This window comes from Colossoma macropomum, unplaced genomic scaffold (genome assembly GCF_904425465.1).
Source record: "Colossoma macropomum unplaced genomic scaffold, Colossoma_macropomum, whole genome shotgun sequence".
In the NCBI taxonomy this organism is placed as follows: domain Eukaryota; kingdom Metazoa; phylum Chordata; class Actinopteri; order Characiformes; family Serrasalmidae; genus Colossoma; species Colossoma macropomum.
Genome location: NW_023494797.1, coordinates 16,913,488 through 16,935,742, shown reverse-complemented (window position 1 = coordinate 16,935,742; position 22,255 = coordinate 16,913,488). Strand labels below are relative to the sequence as shown.

The 22,255-nt window shown below is 39.5% G+C and overlaps 2 protein-coding genes across 6 annotated transcripts in view; one reads left to right on the top strand and one right to left on the bottom strand.

Moving 5' to 3' along the window:
• The window catches only part of LOC118817613 (lysyl oxidase homolog 4), a 61,205-nt gene extending 46,148 nt beyond the window's left edge, over positions 1-15,057 (top strand). Inside the window, exons 12-15 of the mRNA XM_036584441.1 lie at positions 2,658-2,773; positions 4,056-4,192; positions 12,883-12,994; positions 14,920-15,057. Of these exons, the coding sequence (XP_036440334.1) occupies positions 2,658-2,773; positions 4,056-4,192; positions 12,883-12,994; positions 14,920-14,990 (436 nt within the window). The 3' untranslated portion in view covers positions 14,991-15,057. The remainder of the gene's footprint in view (positions 1-2,657; positions 2,774-4,055; positions 4,193-12,882; positions 12,995-14,919) is intronic.
• A 6,049-nt stretch (positions 15,058-21,106) lies between these two features.
• Positions 21,107-22,255, bottom strand: part of zgc:158270 (uncharacterized protein LOC791213 homolog) — a 30,565-nt gene continuing 29,416 nt past the window's right edge. For 4 of the 5 annotated variants that reach the window (XM_036584436.1, XM_036584439.1, XM_036584438.1 and 1 more), the window contains exons 13-14: positions 22,140-22,154; positions 21,107-22,039 (exon numbers count right to left, since the gene is read on the bottom strand). In XM_036584436.1, coding sequence (XP_036440329.1) covers positions 21,929-22,039; positions 22,140-22,154 — 126 coding nt within the window. In that variant the 3' untranslated portion in view covers positions 21,107-21,928. The remainder of the gene's footprint in view (positions 22,040-22,139; positions 22,155-22,255) is intronic. The other variant, XM_036584437.1, reaches the window with a different exon arrangement.

Genomic DNA, 22,255 nt, shown 5'->3' with positions numbered 1-22,255 from the left:
TGGTTGTGTACGGTTTTCTATTGGAATTTTAGATGTAGATGGTTTTCTGTGGAGGTTTTGTTTATGAATGTATTCTAAAGCTTTTTGTTGTAAATTGTCTTTAATGGGGATTTTATTTGAAGATGGTTTTATATGGGGAAGCTGTTTTAAATGGTTTTCTATAGGGAATGTGTTTGTAAATGGTTCTCCATGATAATTTTAGTTGAGAATGGTCTTTTATAGAGATTTGCCCTTTTGGTTTAAAGCTTATTTCCTGTTTTGTCTTCATAACATACACTCTTTGTTCATATTATTTGTCCATAGCTGATCTGACGTCAGTGGGTACAATATTCAGTCTCCCTGCAGTAGAATCAGTTCTACCTTGGCACTAACCACCACTTTCTGTTTCTCGTTGTTTTTGCTTCCTCATTTAAATAACATTGTCCACACACAGGCATACATAAACAACATAAAAACAAAGAGAGAAAAAAAAAAATCACAAGTGACCCCCTGGGAACGCCCCCCTGGCGGTTCTGACCGAGTCAGCACCATAAGGCCTCATTCAGATGGGTTGGTTTTTTATGACTCTGATCCAACACGGTCCGGTTTCTTAATAGCAGTGGTCAGGATACTGTGGTCAGCTGGAAGGACAACCTAGTCCTTTTCCCTGCCACTGCAGAAAAGGAGACAAAAAGGTCTGCACAGTTTTCTCCCTTTTCTCTCTGTTAAATAACAGTGATATAACAGGGCTGAGTAACAGAGGCAGGTCTTTAAACGCCTCTGCTTTAAAGGCAGTTGTTGGCTCAGGCTTTTTTAGTTTCTTTGTTCTGACCCTCCATCTTTGTTCATTTCTAGATGTCCCTTTCATACACTCTTAAAAAAACATGGTTCTTCAAGGGTTCTTTAGTAAAAAAAAATGGTTCTATAAAGAACCATGAATACTCAAAGAACCCTTTGCATGATTGAAAGCTTCTTTGCATCATTAAAAGGTTCTTCAAACTGATGGAAAATGTGGTGTAGATGGTTCCATATAGAATCTTTTTGAAAAAAGTTCTATATAGCACCCAAAAGTGTTCTTCTGTTGTATACAAGCTTGACATTGTAACAATAGAAGAACCCTTTTGGGTGCTATGTAGAACTATATAGAACCTATAGAACCATGTATAGCACATTCTCCATCAGTCTGAAGAACCATGTAATGATGCAAAGAACCTTTTAATCAAACTGGGTTCTTTAAGTGTTCATGGTTCTTTATAGAACCATTTTCTTTACTAAAGAGCCCTGGAAGAACCATCTTTTTAATGAAAGGGAGATCTAGATCTAGTGTAGTACAAAATCAGAACAAACAGCAACACTATGAACATATGACCACCAATCATTTAGGGGACTGTCGTACCTCCTACACGTTTATATAGGATCTGTATACATTAAAGTTTTTCTGTTTTCATCTTAGAAACACGAGAAATAAATAGTTATTTGATTCATTTACGTTTGTGCTTTGTGTAGTATTCTGCAGTAGAGAATTACGTCCAGCCGTTTGACAGAATTCACAATTTTGAATCCTTTTGTGCTTCTTTGTCCATCAGCGTTCTCTCACTGACCAACCCCACCACGCATTACGCAAACGACCACTGGAAACCCCTCATGGCAAATAAAGAAATCCTGACTGGTAGCACAATGATTGCTGTAAAGGCTATCAAATTCCTAACGTTGTTTATCTGGCTTTCTTCTGCATACGCCAGCTAACGGAAAAAACATTTCATCAGCCGACCCTCATGTATTCTCCCCAAAGACCTTGTAATTCCTCTGACCAAAATACTTCATCAGAATTGGGTTTTTCTCGTCTTTAAACCAGAAACTCTTACCCCAGAGCCTCCTGTGGCACCACTGTACACTCTCATAAAAAAAGGTATGAAAGTGTCACTGGGGTGGGACCCTCAAGGGTACATCTCAGTACCTTTAGTCAGGGAACATAACTGAACCATAATCCACTGAAATGATATTTTCTAAGCTGTACTGACTCCACACACCCCGTCTCGTCTCCAGGCTTTTATTTTACTGTTCTGTTTTAAAACATTCGGTTATGAAAAGGTACAAATATGAACTTTTCAACTGGCAAAACTTATTTAAGGTTCACAATTGGACCTTAAAACCACTGTTGTACCTTTGAGGGAACACTTACCTTGATGCACGAAAAATGTAAATGCACAGAACCTTTATTTCTAACAGTGTAGGAGGAAAGTAGGCATTTTTACAACAGATATAGTAATGGTTACATTTCTAATTGTGGCCAAAGTGGCCCTTTAAGCTAGTCCAATACACCTGATTCCATACCTCTAATACAGGAGACAGTGATGATACCTACAGTGATAACCAGCACACTGAGATTGCAAGATATCTGAATTGAAGTTGCAATTACACGAAATTTCAGTAAGTGAGGATTTGACCTTTGTCTTAAAGTATTGAGGGGGGCTGGTCCATTTTTTGGCTTCTTAGGCAAACATCAGGGCTTTTAAGCTGATGTGGGCAGATACAGGAAGCAAGGAAACCAGCAGTGACCACTTCAGCAGAGTGACCATTTCAAAATCCAAACACAAGTAATAGAACAATGGTCATTGTCAGAAATAGCAGATACCAGAGGTCTGCAAATCTCTTTGTGCTTCTCTTCTTCTGAGCAGACACTACCACAGCATTGAGGTGTTCACGCACTACGACCTCCTGACCATGAACGGAACGAAGGTCGCAGAGGGTCACAAAGCCAGCTTCTGTCTGGAGGACACCTACTGCCCTGAGGGTGAGTTTAAAGTCAAAAACCCTATAGGATTTTAGATGAAGGCTTTTTCGTCTATATAGTATACAGTACTGTGGAAAAAGAGAGACCATCCTTTCATTTATTTAATTTTCAGTCACAACGGCCAATACATACCGCATATTTTAGCATCAGGAAAAAGCAGGAAACATATATTTAACAGAAAATTAAATAAAAGCCTCAACGACTAAAAATAATACCAAATCTACCAGTATTTAATTTGTCCACTCTTTACTATTGTGCACCTATTGCCACTTTAACTTTTCCATCCTTCCAAACTCACCCTCAGCTGCGTCGCAAATTTCTTTCTCACGTGCATCTACAAGGACTAAAGAAGATATTTCTGAGGAGATTAGATATAAGATAATCCACTTGCATAAGGAAGGAGAAAGCCAAAAGGAAAAAAACGAAAGTTTACAAAAAAGACGTTCAAATAGTGATTAAAAGCTACAGAGACTCCTAACAACCACCTGGAAGAGCTGGTAGACACCAAAACTGCCCCCATCAGATAAACAGCACTTAAAGCTTTCATCTTTGAGAGAGAGGAGAAAATCAAGCTGCTTCAGATCTGAAAACATCCACAGGTGTTTCTGTCCATCCTTCCACTGTGAGAAGACGCTGTGGGTCTGAAAGGATGTGTAGTTGCTCAAGAAGAACCTCACTGAGAAAAGGAGACGGACACACCAAACAAAGAAGCTGAACAATGGACTGACCACCCCAGAGTCCAGAGCTCAACATCACTGAATGGGTTTGGTTACGTCAGAAAATGATCAACCAGCGTCTAATTTCTTTGAGAAACTGAAAGTGAGACTCCTGAAAAGAATGGAAGCTGTAATAAAGGTAAAGAGTGACTCACTGACCACTGAAAAAATTATATATTTAGTTGTTGAGGCTTCTGTGTACTTTTATATATAACTTGCATTTAATGAAATGAAGGGTGGTCTCTGACTTTGGTACAGTTCTGTATGTGTTATTTTCCATTAAAATGTTTGTGCTTTGTGCTCTGATTTGTACAGGCTTTGCTTTGTAAGTAAATTCTGGTTCTTTCTGAAACTCCAGTAACTGCCAGCCTTTAATTTAAATACTTGATATGTGAAGTTCAGCGAGTTTAAAAACGTGAACTGAAACTAACCGCGCGTGAGGAAAATTCATTAGCTCTGGGCTTTTACAGTTAAAGAAATTAAAGGAAAATGACTTGAGGTTACGCCAGAGCCATATGATGTGGTCACAAGAAACACCAAACACGTTCTTGTTTCCTTGGCTACAGGCCTGTCGAAGCGTTATGCCTGTTATAACATGGGGGATCAGGGCATTTCTGTAGGCTGCTGGGATACCTACCGCCACGACATTGACTGCCAGTGGGTCGACGTGACCGATGTCAAGCCAGGAGATTACATCTTCCAGGTGAGAACGCACACCTGACCCCAGTCTGCAGAAGCACAGAGAAACATATGGTAGGAATGGTGGGAAATTCTAGCTTCTTTGCTTCATATACACTTCACATCAAAAGCTTTACAAACACGTTTAATACAAACGAGTATAATTTCAATTCATAATTTCCTTTAACAATAATTTGGAAAAGAAAAGAGTCAAATCGTCATTTTAAACCTGCTCTTCATACCGAAGAAGACAATTTTATGAACATGAGGCTGAGTTTTGAAGATAAATATACCCAAAAAGATTAGCACAATGGTAACTTTATTTTATATTTTTATTATTCAAAGAGAAATTCCACAGATTTTTCTGCATAATTCAGTCACTGAGATGTCTTTTGATTTGTGCTTTATAGTGAAACTTTCTCTTATTTACAGGACTGGTGATAGGAACCAGGGGCCATATTACAGAAATTTCTTAAGTCTGAAATCTTATCTGTTTAGTCACCATGACAACTTTAGTTAGGACTGAATTTAGGACAGAAACTATAACAGAATAACAGTTCTTAAGTTCATAATTGTCAGAAAAAATCAGTATTGTACTCTATGTTAATGCTTGAATCACCATATATGGTTATGCTTAAGTCAAGAACTCTGCAGGCAGAAGAGTTCAGACAGAGTGCACTGCGTACACTCTGGGGTCAGATGAAGGGCTCTCTTATCAGTAAGAAGTGAAAACAACAGTACACAGAAAGGAGAACTTGACCTTTGGGTGAACTCGAAGAAAAGGGATGTAACGGGAAATAGATAAACAAGAAGTTAAAGAATAGTTCAGCTGAAGTAAGAGTAAAACGTACATTTCCAAAGGTATAAGACAGGGCACGACCCAAAGCACTGAGAGCATTACATTCTAGACTTGACTCTGTGTGTAACTGCTCCCTTGCTGCAAGAATAAAAGCTTCAAAGACATCGGTGGTCCAGGCTGATTATTTAAAGAAGACTTTTTAACTCATTAACTCCAGATAAGAAAACAGTATTAGAAAAAACATCCTAACTAGACTAAATCTCCTAAATTCTGTCCTAACTTTAAGGCACTTTAACCCCAGAGGCGTCTTAACTTCAGTTTAACCGTCTGTTTTTATTGTTTTATGCAGTGACAGACAGCACAGTTCACTATAACTAGCATTAGTGATGTTCCTTTTATCCACACTGAAAATGGTGCTGGAGTGTTTTAAAAGCCCAGACTCTGCAGACTTAATCTCGCCATCTCCTCTTATTACCTTTGTTTGTTAACGTTGATGATGAAATATTACAGTGATGGTGGTGAATAATGAGGAGACAGAGCTGAACGTGTGTCTGTTTATTAGGAGGAATAACGTTAGCGCGCTCGGCTAAAGCGGAAACTGAAACTGAAACTGAAACTGTGGAGCGGCGATACTCTGATAAACAGCAGGGGGCACTCTCACAGTATTCTTAACTTACAGTTTATCACACTTTAGCTCTGTTTGATCTTTTTTACATCAGTAATGGTAGCTGTCCGGTTAACTAACTTGATTAATTATGTGTTTACATTTCAGCTGTGCGCATATGGTTGGTTACTAGGTAACAGACATGACAATTGATTGTTGACTCGATTGCATAAGTTAAGATTTCCTAACTTTAGATAAGACGCTGTAAGATGAGATTCATGAATTAAGATAAGATTTGCTTCTGTAATATGAATTTGTGAAAAATCTTATATTGACCTGTCAGATCTTCACTTAAGACAAAAAGATAGGAAGTTCCTGTAATCCGGCCTAGGGATCCTATCAGATCCATCCTTTTTATTTACTAGGCAAAACAACCAGTGGACCTACACTTGTCTTGGGTTTTATATATAATTTTAATACTGGTAAAATAATGGTAAATCTGAAAGATAAAAAAAACCTATGTGGACTATTTTTACTCACAACACTCTGCATATACATTCTGTATATATTTAAAAAAAGCTTTAGGCTGAAAATCATCTCTAAACCACTGTAAAGCAACATATCAGGCATCAGGCAGCATATTCATAACCTTTTTACATAATAACCTTTTTACATTCATAACCTTTTTACATAATAACCTTTTGTGAGGAAACTTTTAGAGGCATTAAACTGTTCAGACGTCTGGTTCCTTTTACCACCACTGTGAACAGTTCTGACTCGGTGAGTTTCTCTAGGATGGAGCATTTCACACCAAACCACTCTGAATGACTTTGTTTACATTTTAACCATTTAATTATGCGGACATTTTTACAAATCAGTGGAATTTGCCTTTAACTGGAAGGCAAAAGTGAAAATCAAGCATTTAAACAGAAGGAAGTGTCCAAACTGGACAGTCTGACGGGCAGTGTACTGCATTTTAATTTGTAACATAAATTATAGGTCGTCAGTCTGTCATGTTTATCATAATTACATTACTTTTGCCACTCTGGTTCCTACGGTCCTCTCCCATTATGGCAGTAGGCCCTTTCAGAGTCCTTCCACACTTCGGTCATGTGACGCTCCACTTTTAAACCTCAAAGGAGGGCAAAAATGAATCAGCATGCAAAGCTTTTCGCCAATCTCAATTAAGCGAAATAACCTTGTTACCAGAGAAAATAAAGATGTTTTAAAATTAGCAGAGTACTGTACAGAAGCTTTGTTATAACCGCTCTGAAAGTCACGCACCATTTTTTGGTTTAATTGTTCTAAAACGCTCTTTTCTCCTCGTTTTCTTGGAAGAACATCCCGCTGGCAGTGGGAGCGTAATGCCTGGCCAGCGATGGAGCGCAGATAGGGACTGTAGTTCGCTGTGGTGTGGCGTGCGTGCCTCCACGTGTTGGAGTGCTGTGTTAAAAATGGAGGGATTCAGCCCCAGTTTAAGGCTCTCTAGCCCTGCTATTATTGTAATGGTTGAGAGAAACGGCTGGCGGTGAAAAAGGGCATGAGTCAGCGCTTTTACTGCTGTGTGAAAGCGCTGCACCTTGTCTGCTCCTGTGAACCTAAAGGAGTGTTTTTAACAGGGGTCTATTCTCATCACCACGTTCAATCGAAACCCATAAACCCAACCACTACAATAAAACACGATGGAAATCCTTGTAAAGGAGGAGAATGTAATGGGACAAATGAAGGTGATGCAGTTTTATGCGGTGGCAAAAAAACCCATCAGCGCTTCTTTTTTGAACGCAGATGAGATAAAAATGGACGTTTTTCCATTTCGCCCCTCCACTGAGTCACTATATTCTCTGCCTATGTTTTCCCAGTATAGCAGGACGGTGGCAAACATAGCATTAAAACTCAGCGGGACAATGGCAATACCATCTGTATGATAAAGTTTACAGTGGAGATCAAAGACTGCTTACTCAGATGTGTCTTAGGATACGCTGGCGCTTTGCTTTAGGTTGCCAAGAAACCCTACTATAAAGTGAGTTAGTGAGAGCGCTGGGCGTTCTCCCTGAAAAGTGGCCCAAGCTGTGGTGTGCCTGTTTTAGAAAGCATACATTTAAGAGCATTACTCATGACTACCTCTAGCTGAGCCTCCATGATTGCACAGTCATTTAGGAATCAGCTCTGCAATCTACCGCCACTCTAACTCTGATTAGACAGATCAGACATCAGAGGAAGAAGACGGTGAAGGGAAACAAGTTTTCAGACACTTTGGTTTTTGTTATTTAATATACTTCCCAAGCATAGATCCAATCCAGATTAACAAACATAGTGTTTTGACTCTGTACTTATAAATCAGTCCTTTGAAATGATAAGGTTCTATCTATCAAAATTGAGTTATTTACATATTCTTATTCTGTGACAACATTATGTGAGGTGGTTTTTTAGGTTGTGAGCATTTTTGGACTCTTTATCTAGAAAACAAAAAAGGTTCTATCTCCAAAGGCAAAGTCTAACATAATTCGGTAACACTTTATTTTGCAGTGATCCTTCGTAGATGATTAATAAACTCTTAACAGAGTATCAGTAACACATCAACAACATATCAGTGAAGTAGCTGTAGTGAAGCCTCTGAATACACTGAAGTAAATATCTTGTAGATGTTCTGTTGATACATTACTTACATTAAGTAGATGTTTTGTTAATATGTTACGTCCATTACGCAGAACCTAACCTTACCAACCTTACCCAACACCTAACCCTCACCCTGGCACTAATCCTAACTCTAACCTTAACCTCAACCCAAAACCTAATCCTAACCCTCACCCTGGCAGTAATCCTAACCCTAACCTGAACCTCAACCCAAAACCTAATCCTAACCCTCACCCTGGTCCTAATCCTAACCCTAATCCTAACCCTGGCACTAATCCTAACCCTAACTTTAACCTCAACCCAAAACCTAATCCTAACCCTCACCCTGGCACTAATCCTAACCATAACCTTAACCTCAACCCAAAACCTAATCCTAACCCTAACCCTAGTCCTAATCCTAACCCTAATCCTAACCCTCATATGTTTTTGACATGTTACTGAGAGTCTGCTGAGTGTTTGTTTCATCTAAAAGGATACTCAAAATAAAGTGTCACCCATAATTCTATAAGGTTCTGTCTGTGAGCCAATCAGAACTTTAAATACACACAAGAGGACCAATCAGGTTCTTCATTGTCATGTCGCTGCACTGCTCAGTGACTGCAGGAAAAGTCTATAAAACTGTATGAAACATGAGAACATGTTGCAGAAACTCTGCCTGTCTTCTTTAAGTTCTTTAAAAAGTCTTATTGTCTGAAATATTATACATATTATAAATATTAAGCCTTAAAGGTAATTAAACAGTAAACATTTGAATTGATGAGGCCTTAAATACAACATAAACATTCATTTCATTAATTCCTCCATCTTTTGGATTCCTTCCTTCTTTCTCCCAAAATAAGACATTCTGGTGCATTAGAGTCTCAAACAAAACCTCACACTGCCTTTAGACTGACCTGCTCCGCTGACTCACTGGGACAGTTTATTACAGTAGCTGGTTTCTGTCTGACTAAAGGAAAGTTAAACTAATGGTTCCTACCTAAAACTGACCTCTGCACTGGACAAAACATTTAGCACTGACCTTCATACTTAATCTGCAAAGCTTTTTTTGAATAATAAATAGATCATTTGTCCTAAAACAAGAAATAAATGTTATAAACAATAAATAAATCATGAAAATAAAGGCCATAAATGTCATAGAAAGCTTTAAATGTAACTTTCTTATACATGTAGACACTCTGTTACACTCATTTTATGTTTTAAAACAAATTACAAGTAAACTGTTTGTGCTCCCTGAAAATCATTGCTTCTTTTCATGTTTTGTCAGATAGAACCTTATAACTCCAAGCAGAAAGTGGGTTCTTAGGATTAGAAGGTTCTTTCTGCATTTGACCTGCTCCAAAAAAACTCACTTACACATTTCACAGGATTTTGATTTGTACATTTAGAATATATTTAGGGTGTCTGTCATTTGTATGTTACGAAAGCGACGTGTTCCAGTTTTGCTATTTGGAATGCAAAATCTTTGAAGCTCAATATCTCAGAACTGCTCACAACACAGACAGAACCTTATAATTCCAAGGGGATGAAATATGAACAAAAAACTCAGCATTCATAAGCATAAACAAAGATAAAAAAACTAAACAACTAGGGGGAAAAAAGTATTCATTCACTGTATTAAAAATATTTACACCGATCAGGCATAACATTATGACCACCTCCTTGTTTCTACGCTCATTGTCCATTTTATCAGCTCCACTTACTATATAGGTGCACTTTGTAGTTCTACAGTTACAGACTGTAGTCCATCTGTTTCTTTTTCGTTACCCTGTTCTTCAGTGGTCAGGACCCCCATGGACCCTCACAGAGCAGGTACTATTTGGGTGGTGGATCATTCTCAGCACTGCGTAACACTGGTGTGGTGGTGGTGTGTTAGCGTGTGTTGTGCTGGTCTGAGTGGATCAGACACAGCAGTGCTGCAGAACTTTTAAACACTGTGTCCACTCACTGTCCACTCTCTTAGACACTCCTACCTTGTCAGTCCACCTTGTAGATGTAAAGTCAGAGATGATAGCTCATCTGCTGCTGCACAGTTTGTGTTGGTCATCCTCTTGTTCTTCATCAGTGGTCACAGGACGCTGCCCACAGGACGCTGTTGGCTGGATATTTTTGGTTGGTGGACTATTCTCAGTCCAGCAGTGACACTGAGGTGTTTAAAAACTCCAGCAGCGCTGCTGTGTCTGATCCACTCAGACCAGCACAACACACACTAACACACCACCACCACGTCAGCATTACTGCAGTGCTGAGAATGATCCACCACCCAAATAGTACCTGCTCTGTGAGGGTCCATGGGGGTCCTGACCACTGAAGAACAGGGTAACGAAAAAGAAACAGATGGACTACAGTCTGTAACTGTAGAACTACAAAGTGCACCTATATAGTAAGAGGAGCTGATAAAATGGACAATGAGCGTAGAAACAAGGAGGTGGCCATAATGTTATGCCTGGTTTGTGAAGATTTCACGTAACAAGAAACTGTTATGGTGAAGCTGGAGGAGCTTCGTAAAGTTCTCAGAGCCCTAAAGAAGACCTTAAACATCGCTGTCAATACAACTGGTCAGTTAGTCAGCAATTGGAAAGTTCATGGAGCCACAGTCGTCCCTGAACAGGTGTGCTATGCAACATTTCTCTCAGACTAATGATAAGGAAGGTAAGAGAGACACCAACAGCCACTTGAAAAAAAGTTGACCTCAGAGTAAGAGGGAGCAAACCTTCCTGTTTGAAGAAAGTAGAGTTGCATGTATGATCCCAACACCTACAGTGAAGCATGGAGGTGGGAGCATCATAATATAGGGCTGCTTCTCTGCGAACTGCACTGGAGCATTAGACAACATTGAAGGGAACATGAACGGAGCGATGTACTGAGAGATATTTAAGGACAATTTAATTTCATCAGCCAAGAAACTGAATGTAGGGAGACAATGGATAGTTCAAAGAGAAAAATGACCACAGACATGGAGCCAAAATAACTCAAGACTGGTTTCTAAAAAAGGTGAAGAGGCTTGTATGGAATAACCAAGTGGTTCCTAACCTGGTCTTTTAGTCCACATTTTTCCTTTATCCTTATGTATTGTGAGTCAGGTTGGAGCAAAAACGTGGACCATCCAGGGGGCTTTGAGGACCAGGTTGGGAACCACTGATCTACCAATCTCCCAACTTGAATCCCACTGAAAATTTATGGAGGATTTTTAACTTGGGAGGCCATCAGAGTGACCCTCGTCAACTTTAGGGGTTTGTAGATGGTCTACAAAGATGAAAGGGCCAAATCTGAACCACAGTGCGGCAAAAAGCTAAATTACTTCATACTGTCTCAAGTCTCAAAGCTATGAATACAAACTTTTTGCTCATATGTATAAGCACAGAGTCAAAAGACATTATTTGGGTAAATCTGTAGTGGATAAACAGACTCAAAGCATATTAAATAACAAAAAGCCAAGAGTATGAATACTTGTTTGCCCTCATTTTATTACCTGGGAATCATTAAGAACAGATGAAGCTGTGACTTTGCTGCAGAATCAGAGTTAAATAGTCACCGACATTATAAGTGTAATAAACCTGCAATAATTTAAAACAATGGTGATGGAGATTTTGAATAAATATTCCCTTAATCAGTAATGAAACAGATTAGATGTTGTAATCATTAACCAAATAGGAAGTATTGCCTAACAGAGAATATTAATTCTCTCACAAAGGGTCGGCCTTAGTCTGTCTGCATAGGAGAGTCTAGACACTGGAAAGCCCCTGGGTTCACAGACAGGCCTGTGTGTGCCTACTGACCCAGTGTAGAGAGGGGCAAGTTGACCTTGAAAGGTAGAGCAGGCTGGTAAAAACCTGTTGAAGCCAGTTTTTCGGAGTGAGCTCATCACGCGATGGCCAAATTGATGGACGAAGAGATGCAGCTATTAGAGAATGAGCTAATATCAAAATTTGAGAAGTAAGGTGGGGGGATATCAAACTACCCCAGATAAATGGTTTATAAACTGTTGTTTGGAACACTGTATTTGCGCAGTTGGGGTCTCTCGAGACCCTGTGCCATCTGATGCTGAAACAAAGAAGAAGCCTTTTTCTCCCTTCCACAAAAACTCAGCAGCTGAAGTCTTTTATTCTACTTTCTTTTATTTTTGATTGAATACCCTTTTTATTTTTGTTTATTTTTGTAAGTGATTAAGACAATAATTAGAACAAAACCACAGCACAGAATAGTTTCGATTTTAAAAACTATCATATGTCAGGGCTTTGGGCAAGGAAGCAAATAGCTCTTGGTCCCGACAATGGTTCAAATTAGCCTGAAAATATAATGAAAGATGTTCATCAAACTATTTGTACTTTGTAATTTGGTTGTTTTTTTATGTGGATACGAGTGGTCCTCTCCACATGGAAAAAACAAGAGTCAATGTGTTATTAAATAGAACCTGTTAAAATTGCATGCTGAAAAGATGGAACAGTCATTTTGGCTTGCTTTCTCCTTCAGAAACGTACTGTATATGGGAAGAAGGAGAAGATGGAAAGGCTTCTTAATGATAGGCTCACAGTACAAACGCACCACTCTAACGTGGCCCTCTTTCAGCACAGTTCACGCTAAATGGAGTGAGGCGTCTTTGTAGTCTGGAGGGGTATATGATGATGAAGGTTTTCCCTCTGAGATGTTGTGGTCAGTACTTGTTCTTTGGTTTCTGTAGGTTGAAGTTAACCCCTCGCTGGACATGGCCGAGTCAGACTTCGAGAACAATGTAATGCGATGCAGATGCAAGTATGACGGAGGGAGAGTCTATCTGTACGGATGTCACGTAGGTAAGTGGCCGATTAAATCATTTTCTTCAATTAAAGGACTAATTTCACACAACAGCTGACAAAACTACTGTGAGTGAATGAGTGAATTCACTAATAAGCAACAGTAATAGCGAGTTACAGGAGGAGGAGTTTTTCACCCCTCGCCCCTACCACTCAGCCCTTAGCCCTCTGTTTTGCGTGTTCACGTCTAGGGGTAGGGTGTCCCAATTCTTGTTGAGATAGAGGGGTGGGGTGAAGTGTCCGGGCTACATGGCCCTCCAAACAGAGGTTTTTCAGAGACTCCAAACAGAGTGATATGAGAAAAAAAGAAAAACTGGCAAGATGACTGAACAAGCGACCAAAGAGACACACAAATGTTTAAATGTAACTAAAGCCCAGCAGTGAGGTTGCTGAAAGGGTCGGCTTTGGTTACACAAGCTTCGTTGCTCTTTGGCGCCCCCTCTGGTACAGTACCGCTGCCAGCGTTACACATTTATAAGTCCTGCCAATAAAGCACTGATGATGTCACTTAAAGTGCTACATTCCAATAAATCCAGCAACGTAGTTATTTTGAACAAAGACCAAACATAATGTGGGCAGCAGGGGGCGCTAATAACTTGCTAAAAAAATTTTATGAGCAGCAGTATGGACCTTGTAAGCCAGTGCAGCATTGTTCTTTGGTGACAGCTCACACGGCACATTCGAATCGCCCATAGCGCTCTGTCTGACATGACTCCCACAGACAGCCCTGTCAATGGACACATTTCAATAACGCTGTTTCATTCAAAACAACACACTGACGTCCCAGAAACGCTGAGAAACTGAGTCAGAGAGGAGAATTACCACTCTGTAATGTCTTCCAGGTTTCTGAAACGCTAGAGGGCGCTCCTGAGCGAGTTCAAAATGGGAGTTAAGGCGGAGCATTTGAGCAAAATCATAGTTTATAAATGCTTATTACTTATTAAAGAAAACATTCATTTCCTGAACATAGAACAGCATAAAACATTTTAACACTGCTGTTATATATTTAAGAGCTTTTAACTCGAGTTTAAAACGTCTCAGTGAGCGCATCAGTGAGCGCGAACAGCCAATGAGCTGCTCCGCCCGCCAACCAGTCAGCACTCACTAGCAGTAATGTTAGAACTGTACTGCACTAAACCCGTTTGCCGTAGACAAAAGGAAACATACAGGTGAGTTTTCTTTGCTTTTTTAGCATTTTTAGCCATTTAGCTCCATTTACTCCCATTCACTGAGGACTCACTTGTGGGCTGATGATGGGGAAAATAGGAAGAGGCCAGGGTCCTCATGAACCATGTCTGACTGAGCTACAGCAGCTTTGCTAGCTTGCACCACACTGTAGGACTAGATGGTATCTGAAAGTAATTAGCATGATATTTTCTAGTTAAAAATCGTGGTTATTTATTATATCACTCTAATGGCTTTTAAAGGCCCCATACAAGCCCAACCCTTTAATAGTAACAGTAAATAAAACATTCTGTTTCCTGGCCATAGACAGGGGCAGAGGAACTTTGCCTAATTCTAGAAGTTTCAACTTAGCTGCAGGATGGGAGGTTGTGTGTTGCTGAACTATTATATTCATTCACACACACACACACACACACACACACACACACACACACACACACACACACACACATTGCTGTTGTTGGAAGAAAACCTCATATATCCAAAATGGTAACTTTACAGGAGAAGGAAAAAACATACTTTACTTTTAATGTAAGTCAATGGAACCAGACTTTTTCCCCAAGTCATTTTGGGCCGTTTGTTTTGGTCCATTCATCATGAAATTAACAGACAGAGTAAAAGGTAACATGAACTGAAAAACGTCAAAAATGGAGATCCAAGGTTTTCTTCCGACAACAGCGATCTAGAATTAGATTCAGAGTTACTCTGTCTTCACATCTGCTCCTCTTGTGCTCCTACAGGTGATGCCTACAGCGCAGAGGTGGAGGACCTGTTTGAGCACCAACGCCAGATTTCTAACAATTTCCTTTAGTGGAGATCAGAAGAACTGGACAGCAAAAAAAAAATAAATAAATAAAAACAGGACTTTCGCTCCTTCGTCATCCTCTCACCCTGTACAGGGACGGACGGGACGGGGAAGGAGTGAACAAGGCTAAGACAAACAGATTACAGGCTGTGGGGATTCTGGACTTTTGATTAGGTTTAAGCAGAGGACCAAGTTTACTTTGGGCTTTTCCCCCTCAGTGTAACTGACCCTTTTACAGAGTGAACAGAATACAGCAGTATATGTGGATCTGACCACCTGTTCCTAAGAGCAGTATTAATGGTTGACCAAAAAAGGGGAAGCATGTTAGAGTATTAGACTGGGCCAGAGGGAGGGAATAAGAGAATGCATTGGAAGTAGATAGAAGGGGAATCTTAGTACACATCTGGTCATTGCCAACCTCAGAGTAGAAGAGAGAGTGACGGGAAATGAGGATTTACTGCGAATGGGACTTTTTAGAGACATTTGCCATTGCCAATGTAGGCAACCAAATATTTAAAGGGGAAGGGGAATTCCACTGATTTTTCAAAATTTCTACATGATTAAATGGCTAAGATGTAAACAAAACCATTCAAGAGTTGTTCGGTGTGAAAACACAAACTTACTGAGTCAGAACTGTTCATAATGGTGGTGATAGGAACCAGACGTCTAAAGCTTTAAAGCTTTCATGGCAGAGATGTACATGCATGGCATTGTGAGGCAAAACAGACCCCAAAGAGTTTTGTTTGTTTTCAAATTTAATGCCATTTTATCATCATCAACAATACATATAAAAACTCTATGGATCACTGGTGGCTTTGGATAGTAAATAAAATAGCTATATTTGTGTTATTATAACTATAACTATATTTGTGTGTAGATATTATGACCCCTGGTTCCTATCACCACCACTGTAAAGACATCTGAGCCAGTAAGTTTCTCTTCAATCAATCATTTCACATCAAAACACTCTGAATGCCTCTGTTTACATCTCAATCACTGAATTATGCACGGATGTTGAACAAATGTAGAGCTGCCCTTTAATTACTTTCATTAGATTTAAAATGATAGAATAATACAGAAATCCAATTTCTGCATATTGTTTGGCTCTTACCCAAGCTGAGATCTTTTCCACGTCCATTGCTTGCTTTCTGTAGTTTCTCCCTCCCTTTAGATTCCTTGTGCTGTTTCCATTTTGTCTGCAGTGAACGTTTTCATTTCATTGATCAGTGGGGTTGCAGTTCTGTGTTATTGGCTGAAAAATTCAAATAGATTTCCGAAGTAAAGCATCTCTTACCTGCACATGACGGAACTGGCATTTATTTTGCTTCAAATTCCTGCATCATGAAATGTCCCAGATTAATCCAGCAGCGCTTGTTTTGTTCCTTTACCCACAGCTAAACAAACAAACACATTTCAAGCTCATTAGGATGTCCATGTCCAAAATGTCAGTTGCCAAAAGGTAGATATGTGGCTCAACCCGGGACCGAGAGCTTTGCTCATTGCTGTAGTGGTTGGTACCAAAAGTTTGACCTTTTGACCCATAAATCTCATTTTCACAAACCGCAAGGCCACTCGGTACTGTTCAGTCAAATTACAACCCCAATCAGTTGCCCTGACAGTCTACAAAAAGAGAAAAATGAGAACAAGTGTGCCTCATTACCAGTGAACAGCTTTCCTTATCCTACCCAACAGATGCTGGTGCTATTTAATGAACACGAGGAGGTTTAGAAATCAAACACTATGGATCCTGACCTGCAGCTGTGTTGGTGCTATGTTTGATCCTTTGATAAATATGTATGTGCTTCATCATAGATGCATTGCCATGTACAGATTTATATATAAATATATATATATATTCTGGTTGGTCTGTAATTTATGACAAACTGACCTCTCACCTTTTTGGTTCTTTTGTTTTTGTTACTGAAATTTTATCTCTGAAAAACAACGGGTCAGTTTTTGAGATGTTTTTTCACTAATACTTGAAAATAAACATTTGTTACGTCAAATATCTCATACTTGGGGAACAAATAATTTCATGCAACTAAATGCGGAGGTTGGTGAATATGGGAATAAACACAGCCAGTTTAATATATATTGTGTATGTATCTCGATTTTAACAGTTATGACAGCAGAGTTTAATGATTCTTTACTCAGATGTCTTAGTGAAGACTGAAATACACATACACACTTTCTAAGCCACTTATCCTTCTGGGTCGTGGGGGGGCCCTGGAGCCTATCCCAGCAGACATTGGTGGGAGGCAGGAAACACCCTGGACAGGTCGCCAGTCCATTGCAGGGCAGACAGACACATTCACACACACGCCCAGGGGCAATTTAGCGTGTCCAATTGGTCTGACTGCATGTCTTTGGACTGTGGGAGGAGGAAACCCACACAGACATGGGGAGAACATGCAAACTCCACACAGAATGGACCCTGGTCACCCGGCTGGGGAATCGAACCCAGGCCCTTCTCGCTGTGAGGCAATCGAATCCACTGCGTCACCGTGCTGCCCAAGACTGAAATATTTATACTAGAAAATATGTATATTATCAAATTTATCAAATAAATAACAATTATTTACCCAAACTTAACTAAATTACAGAAAAGATTTACACACAATTCAATGGGTTTTTTTTTCAAAATAAGCCAATTTTGTTGATCCAACGTAATTTACTGAAATTGGCTAAAATGAAGCCGCTTTGACATTTCCAACTCAACTCAAAGGTTTTTGAGCTCGATTTACTAGCGCTGGTTTACTGGTCTAACTCTTATTTGAGTTTGTTCAGAGGTGGCCATGATTAACCAGAACACAGAATGTGAGCATACACCCAAGGGAAGACTTGGAGGAAAGACAACAGAGACTGTGAGCAAAATGAGGAGAAAGATACACTCAATATGCAAACAGATGCCAATAAAATCATGTCTCCTGTGCCAAACTCTCCAGACTGAATTGCAGTATGTTGAACATTTGAACACACGGAACAAAAAAAGTAATTCTAAATACCTGAGCAATGTGGGATGAATCCTATTTTAAGTACAACAGAATTTCTTTGCCTTTGCATCCCATTAGACATTATTCTTTATTAGATTGATTGACAGTTAATGCCCAGGTAGTTATGTTTTGTTTAACTGTAATACTTGAAGTACATTTCAATATTGGGTTAAATAAAGTATCAACTTGATCTGTTTTAACATAATAGCCAATTCTATATCTTTCTCAAGCGCACTTCCAGTTTTTTGAGTTTCCAGTTCATATAGAAACTAAGCTCCAAAAACAGCCTGCTTTGAAAAAAAAGTTTTTGCGATGTCATGAAAATCATGAATTTACATATATCTGCCAGCCTACAGCAGTTTAGCTCCACCCAGTCACAGTACAGAACAGCCAATCATAATTTTCATATCGCCGCTCGATTTTTGTTGTTTCTCAGTTTTTGACATGATTTGAAAATGCCTGTCGCCCTACATTAGATTGTGTGTAAATTTAATGAAAAATAGACCAAAAAAAAAAACGACCAAAAATTACTTGGAAAAAATTCTGGTTCCATTTACTTACATTAAAAATTAAGTAGGTTTTTTTTTCTTTCTCCTGAAAAGTTACCATTTTGGATATACGAGGTTTTGTTCCGACAACAGCGATATGTAAATAATAGCTATTCTGACTGACCACCCTGCACTGTGATGGTAAAGGTCATTTACTTATACAAGCCTTAAAAGCCTATTTAATTCAAAAGGTATAAATAGCGGTTGGAAAACAATCATGTTTTTAAAAATTAAAAAAAATAAATAAAATGTACATTGTTGATGCAAATGGACTGCTAAAAAAAAAAATACTAAAATATAAGAAAAATGTAGGATATGGAAGATCTTCTCATCTTTCTCATTTTCTGCATAATTAAATCACTAAGATATAGTAATCACAGTGGTCTGACGCAAAATGCTTGCTCAAGAGAAACGTGCAGTCAGAATTGTTCACAGTGGTGGTGATAGGAACCCGACGTCTGGAGGTTAATGCCTCTAAAAGTGCCATCACAGAAAGCTGTATCATGAAATAGTGAGGAATACGCTGCCTGATTCCTGAGACTGAGATACAGGGCATGGTAATGCAAAGTAGTGCCTGAAGAAAACTCTCACTATTGTACCATCAACATCCCATATAAAACTCTGAAGACTCCTGTAGGTTCACTGGTGGTTTTGGATAGTGAATAATATGCCTATATTTGTGTTGTAGACATGGTGACCCCTGGTTCTTATCACCACCACTGTAAAGACATCTGAGTCTCTACAATCAACCATTTCACTCCAAACCACTCTGAATGACTCCATTTACATCTCAAACACTGAAACATGCAGGAATTCTGAAGAAATAGTTGATTAAAACCACAACTTTCAGAACTCCCAGCAAAGACATCAACAAACAGAACAGAACACACACCAGAATGACTGATGGGTAAATTTTTCTCCAGACCGCCTGATTAATGAAGTTCTATTTGAACTGTACATTGGTTTGGCGATTAAAATGGACCTTCAATACTGCAAATCACCTAAATAAATAAATAAATACTTTTTTGCATAAACACAAATGATTCAACTCTTAAAATATGTAAAATAAAGTAAATAAAGTGCATTAACAAATCAGCACACAAGGGATAGAGTCTTTGATATACAGTGGTTCATTTTAATCTTGTATTGAAAAATAAATTAAAGAAAAATAACTTTAAAATGAAACAAAACAAGTGAAAGATTATAAACATTCCAATGCTCATCAGCAAGAGTGGAACTGTGGTGCTCAAGGCAGATTTAATGTATATTTATATATATATATTTAAAAAAAAAGAAAAAAGTAAATTTTATTCTTCCAACATTTACACAAATCACGAAAGCATTCCTTTAAATTAACCGCACATTGGCCTACCACAAAACCATTGTTCTTCCAGCTAGAAAAAAAAAAAGGTATAGAAAATTTAATTATACATTTATGTTCCATACACATGCCCTATTTGTGACAAGTTTAAAAAAATCTAAACTGTACAGGATAGCATATGTTGGCTGTCACCTTGTGGATGGAATTATCAAAGAAGGAAAAATGTAATTATTCTATTATACAGCAGGGAGATAGCAAATGTGATTGGGTAGGCCTAAAGAAGAAACTGTGTACCAGGAAATTTCACTTCACCACCATCATTGGTCAACCTTTTCCACCGTGATTTGTACTTACAATCTTTATAATACTGCGGAACATGAGACGCGTCACACGTCATGATAAAACGCAGCGGTTCTCTCCTAAATGTACGTTCAAACCAAGTGTGATGGGCAAAAAACAGTGTGATTTAAAACTCCAATTTGAGACAAACAGCCGACAGTCTCTGTATGACCTAATAACCATGAGTGAATACAATAAGGGCCTTGTTTTATTCAGTGGACAAGTAACCTGTTAAAATGGGCTTGCTTCAGTAATACACACTGATCAGATGTAACATTATGACCACCTCCTAGTTTCTACACTCATTGTCCATTTTATCAGCTCCACTTACTATATAGGTGCACTTTGTAGTTCTACAGTTACAGACTGTAGTCCATGTGTTTCTCTGTGTACTTTGTTAGCCCTCTTTTACCCTGTTCTTCAGTGGTCAGGACCCCCATGGACTCTGCTGCTGGAGTTTTTAAGCACTGTGTCCACTCACTGTCCACTCTATTAGACACTCTTACCTTGTCAGTCCACCTTGTAGATGTGAAGTCAGAGACGATAGCTCATCTGCTGCTGCACAGTTTGTGTAGGTCATCCTCTAGTCCTTCATCAGTGGTCACAGGACGCTGCCCACAGGACGCTATTGGCTGGATATTTTTGGTTGGTGGACTATTCTCAGTCCAGCAGTGAGATTGAGGTGTTTAAAAACTCCAGCAGCACTGCTGTGTCTGATCCACTCAGACCAGCACAACACACACTAACACAACACCACCACGTCAGTGTTACTGCAGTGCTGAGAATGATCCACCACCCAAATAGTACCTGCTCTGTGAGGGTCCATGGTGGTCCTGACCACTGAAGAACAGGGTAAAAGGGAGCTAACAAAGTATCAGAGAAACAGATGGACTACAGTCTGTAACTGTAGAACTACAAAGTGCACCTATATAGTAAGCGGAGCTGATAAAATGGACAATGAGCGTAGAAACAAGGAGGTGGTCATAATTATGCCTGATCGGTGAACTTTGAAAGTTTAAGGTAACTTTTCTTGAAATCACAAAGCCAGGGCCAGTGCTTTTCTCTAGCGGCAAACCCGCCACCACCAATGTCCGCGTCTCAAGTGTTCAGGAGAGAGTACGCTCTACAAAGTCTGCAGTAAAAATGACGTAAACTTTGGCTCTATGATCGCGCAGCGTGGAGCGCCACTGCAATGTCAGTTTGTCTGTAACTTGGCATGCTCACTTAAGCTTTGACTGAGTTCGCCTAACGCTCTCCTCCACGTACTGATCACTCTGAGGCTTCAACACCTGAGGAGAGAGATGAAAGATGAAAGAAAAAAAACAAAACAAAACAAAACGAAGGAGAAGGACGAGAAAAAGGAATGGAAATGAATGGAAAACGCCGAAGCAAAACGAGGGAATGACGAAAGATCGCACACACAAAAAGCAGGACAGTCGAAAACAGAAAAAAAGCACACTAGAAGCATATAAAGGACGATGCGTGTAAAATGTGAAACTTTAAGACTTTGCATTGTCCTCCATTTCCCCTATAACACGCATCAGCACACATATGGCGAAGACCAACAAAATATCTTGATGAAAGTGCCAACCTGCATTCTAGAAATGTAGTGAACCAGGTATACATAGCAGTTTGTTCTGTTTTTCTTTTTAACCTAACCCAGCAGGGCGCCCAGGATGTGCACTCAGCAGGAAGGAGAAGTCCTAAAAAGGGCTCTGTGAAACAGAGCACAGAACGTCACGGCTAGTTTTTCTTCTTCACATTGTTGTTTGAGGACAGTCTCTTTCGCTGGGCGGGCAGAAGGGCACCCAACGTCACTTTGCTCCGGGCAACCTCGAAAAGCTTGGAAAACACCTAAAACAGGGAATGTCTGTTAGTGAGCAGGCCACAGATGAGTGAATGGTAAAACGAGAGACAGCCACAAGGGGGCAGTGTTCTCAAAAGGACATCTCACCTTTCTCGGAGTCCTCTGTTTAGCATGAAGTGAGAAGAGAATATAAGGATATTAGCAGGAAGGAAGAGAAAAGAAGTGAAAGGGTGAGAAAAGCCTTTAAACTTATGATGGGTGAT